Source organism: Octodon degus, unplaced genomic scaffold (genome assembly GCF_000260255.1).
Source record: "Octodon degus isolate 3935 unplaced genomic scaffold, OctDeg1.0 scaffold00034, whole genome shotgun sequence".
Classification (NCBI taxonomy): Eukaryota; Metazoa; Chordata; class Mammalia; order Rodentia; family Octodontidae; genus Octodon; species Octodon degus.
This window is the reverse complement of record NW_004524610.1, coordinates 14,620,515-14,622,492: the sequence shown is the minus strand read 5'-3', so window position 1 is coordinate 14,622,492 and position 1,978 is coordinate 14,620,515. Positions and strand designations below refer to the sequence as shown.

The 1,978-nt window shown below is 48.2% G+C and overlaps 1 protein-coding gene across 3 annotated transcripts in view; it reads left to right on the top strand.

The window, feature by feature from the left end:
- The first annotated feature begins 1,781 nt into the window (after positions 1-1,781).
- Med23 (mediator complex subunit 23) overlaps positions 1,782-1,978 on the top strand; it is a 50,961-nt gene continuing 50,764 nt past the window's right edge. For all 3 annotated transcript variants that reach the window (XM_023714205.1, XM_023714204.1, XM_004630311.2), the window contains exon 1: positions 1,782-1,930. In XM_023714205.1, coding sequence (XP_023569973.1) covers positions 1,883-1,930 — 48 coding nt within the window. In that variant the 5' untranslated portion in view covers positions 1,782-1,882. The remainder of the gene's footprint in view (positions 1,931-1,978) is intronic.

Here is a 1,978-nt window from a genome sequence, read left to right as displayed (position 1 = left end):
AAAAAAAAATTGAGGAAATCAAGGATTTTCTGCTCACAGTGAGGCAGAAGGATGCCAAGTTTGTCAAGATAAAGAAGAACGAGCACAATGTGAAGTTTAAAGTTTGGTGCAGCAGATAACTTTATACCTTGGTCGTGACAGACAAAGAAAAGGCAGAGAAGCTGAAGCAGTCATTGCCTCCAGGCAAAGGAGCTGAAATGAACCAGCCAGACTGATGTGAAGTACATTAAAAAGCTTCAAAACTCAAAAAAAAAAAAAATCAAAACAAAATTTAAATGCATTCTGAGCCTAAATTTCAAAGCTAAAACTCTCAAGTTTCTAGAAGAAAGCATTGAAAGATAGCTTTGTAACCTTAGGATAGTGCAAGATTTTTTAAGGCTACAAAGACAACAGCCTTAACATTTTAAAAATAATTAACTGGATGCAAACAAATTAAAATTTTCTACTAATCAAAGACTCCACCTAAAAAATAAGAAGGCAGGTCCAGAATTTAAAAAACAAAAATTCACCACAATGAAAGTGTCAATACAGAATATGTTAGAACTTCTGCAGGAGTGTTATGGTTTGTGTCTAGTTGTTCCCTGAAAACCTCATGCAGTCCTAGGGCAGAATTCTAGAGGTTGTGATTAACTCATGATCCACTGGGATTATGGGTGTGAGTGCTGCTGGGATTATGAGTGTGAGTCCTGGTGGGATTATGGGTTGAGTGCTACAGTGGCCCTGGGGCAGATAGTCTGGATGAAGTATAAGGAAGGGAGAGAGGCTTGCTTTCGGCCTCTGCTGTTGCTGCTGCCACCGCTCCTGCATTTACTCTTTGCTGTTTTCCGCTGTCATGAGCTGCTGCCCTCTGCCATGTGCCACCCTGCCTTGCAGTCAGCCAAATATGGACTGAAACCTCCAGGAACTGTGAACTAAATAAACCTTTCCTCTCTTATTTTGGGTGTCAAGTATTTTGTTCTAGCAACAAGAGAACAAGAACTGAGACAATAAGCTTATGAAAAACTGCTGGATTAATAAGGAGCCAAAACTTAATCATATAAACATCAAGAACAGAAGCAACTAATCAATGCTTATAAAAGTAGGGTGTGTCTTCTAGAGGCGGTGTTGGCTGTGAAGTCGAGCACTGGGAAGTTTCCAGGGTGATAGCAATTTTGTTTTTCTTCCGTTTTTGTTTTTTGTTGTTGTTGTTGTTGTTGTTTGTTTGTTTGTTTTGTTTTTGTTTTTGGCGGAACCAGGGCTTGAACTCAGGCCCTTGCGCTTGCCAGGCAAGCGCTTATTCTACTGCGCTAACTCCCTGGCCCCCGCAATTTTGTTTTTCATGAGACAGGCTCTCACCGTGTAGTTCAGGCCAGCTTTTAACTCACACTGGAGCCCAGGCTGGCCTCCAACTCATGGCAATCCTTCTGCTCAGCCTCCTGAGTGCTAGGATTTCAGACGCGCGCCCCCATGCCCAGCCTGGGATTTTAATTAAAAGTCTCTAATGATGCATTCGTTCCAATACTCAAGGAAAGGCGTGTGTCTCCTGCAGGGCCACCAAAGTCATGGTGCCCTGACTTAGCCTCCGGGCTCCAAGCCAACGCCGAATAGGAAGCAATTCCCGCTCCAGCCGGGAGGTGCCGCCCTGCAGTCTCCGTTACAGTGAGTGTCTCAGCCTCGTGGCTCCGCTTGAGGGGCCGTCATTCGCCACCTGGAACCATCAGTCGGTGACACAGGTTTCTGGGGGGTCCGTAAGCGGAGCGCACGAGCCCTTCGCGGCTTCCGTCGGGCTCCGGCGGGTCTTCCGGGCTGTGTGGACTCCGCGGCGTCTCCGCCTTCCCGCTGGTGTCTTCCCGGCGCTGGGCGCGCCTTGCTCCTGTCCCGGCGCCGCGGGAGCGGTGGGGCGATGGTCCAGATGGAGACGCAGCTGCAGAGCATTTTTGAGGAGGTGGTGGTGAGTGCGGCCGCCGCGGGCCAGGGCGGCGGGGCGCGGGGCGCGGCC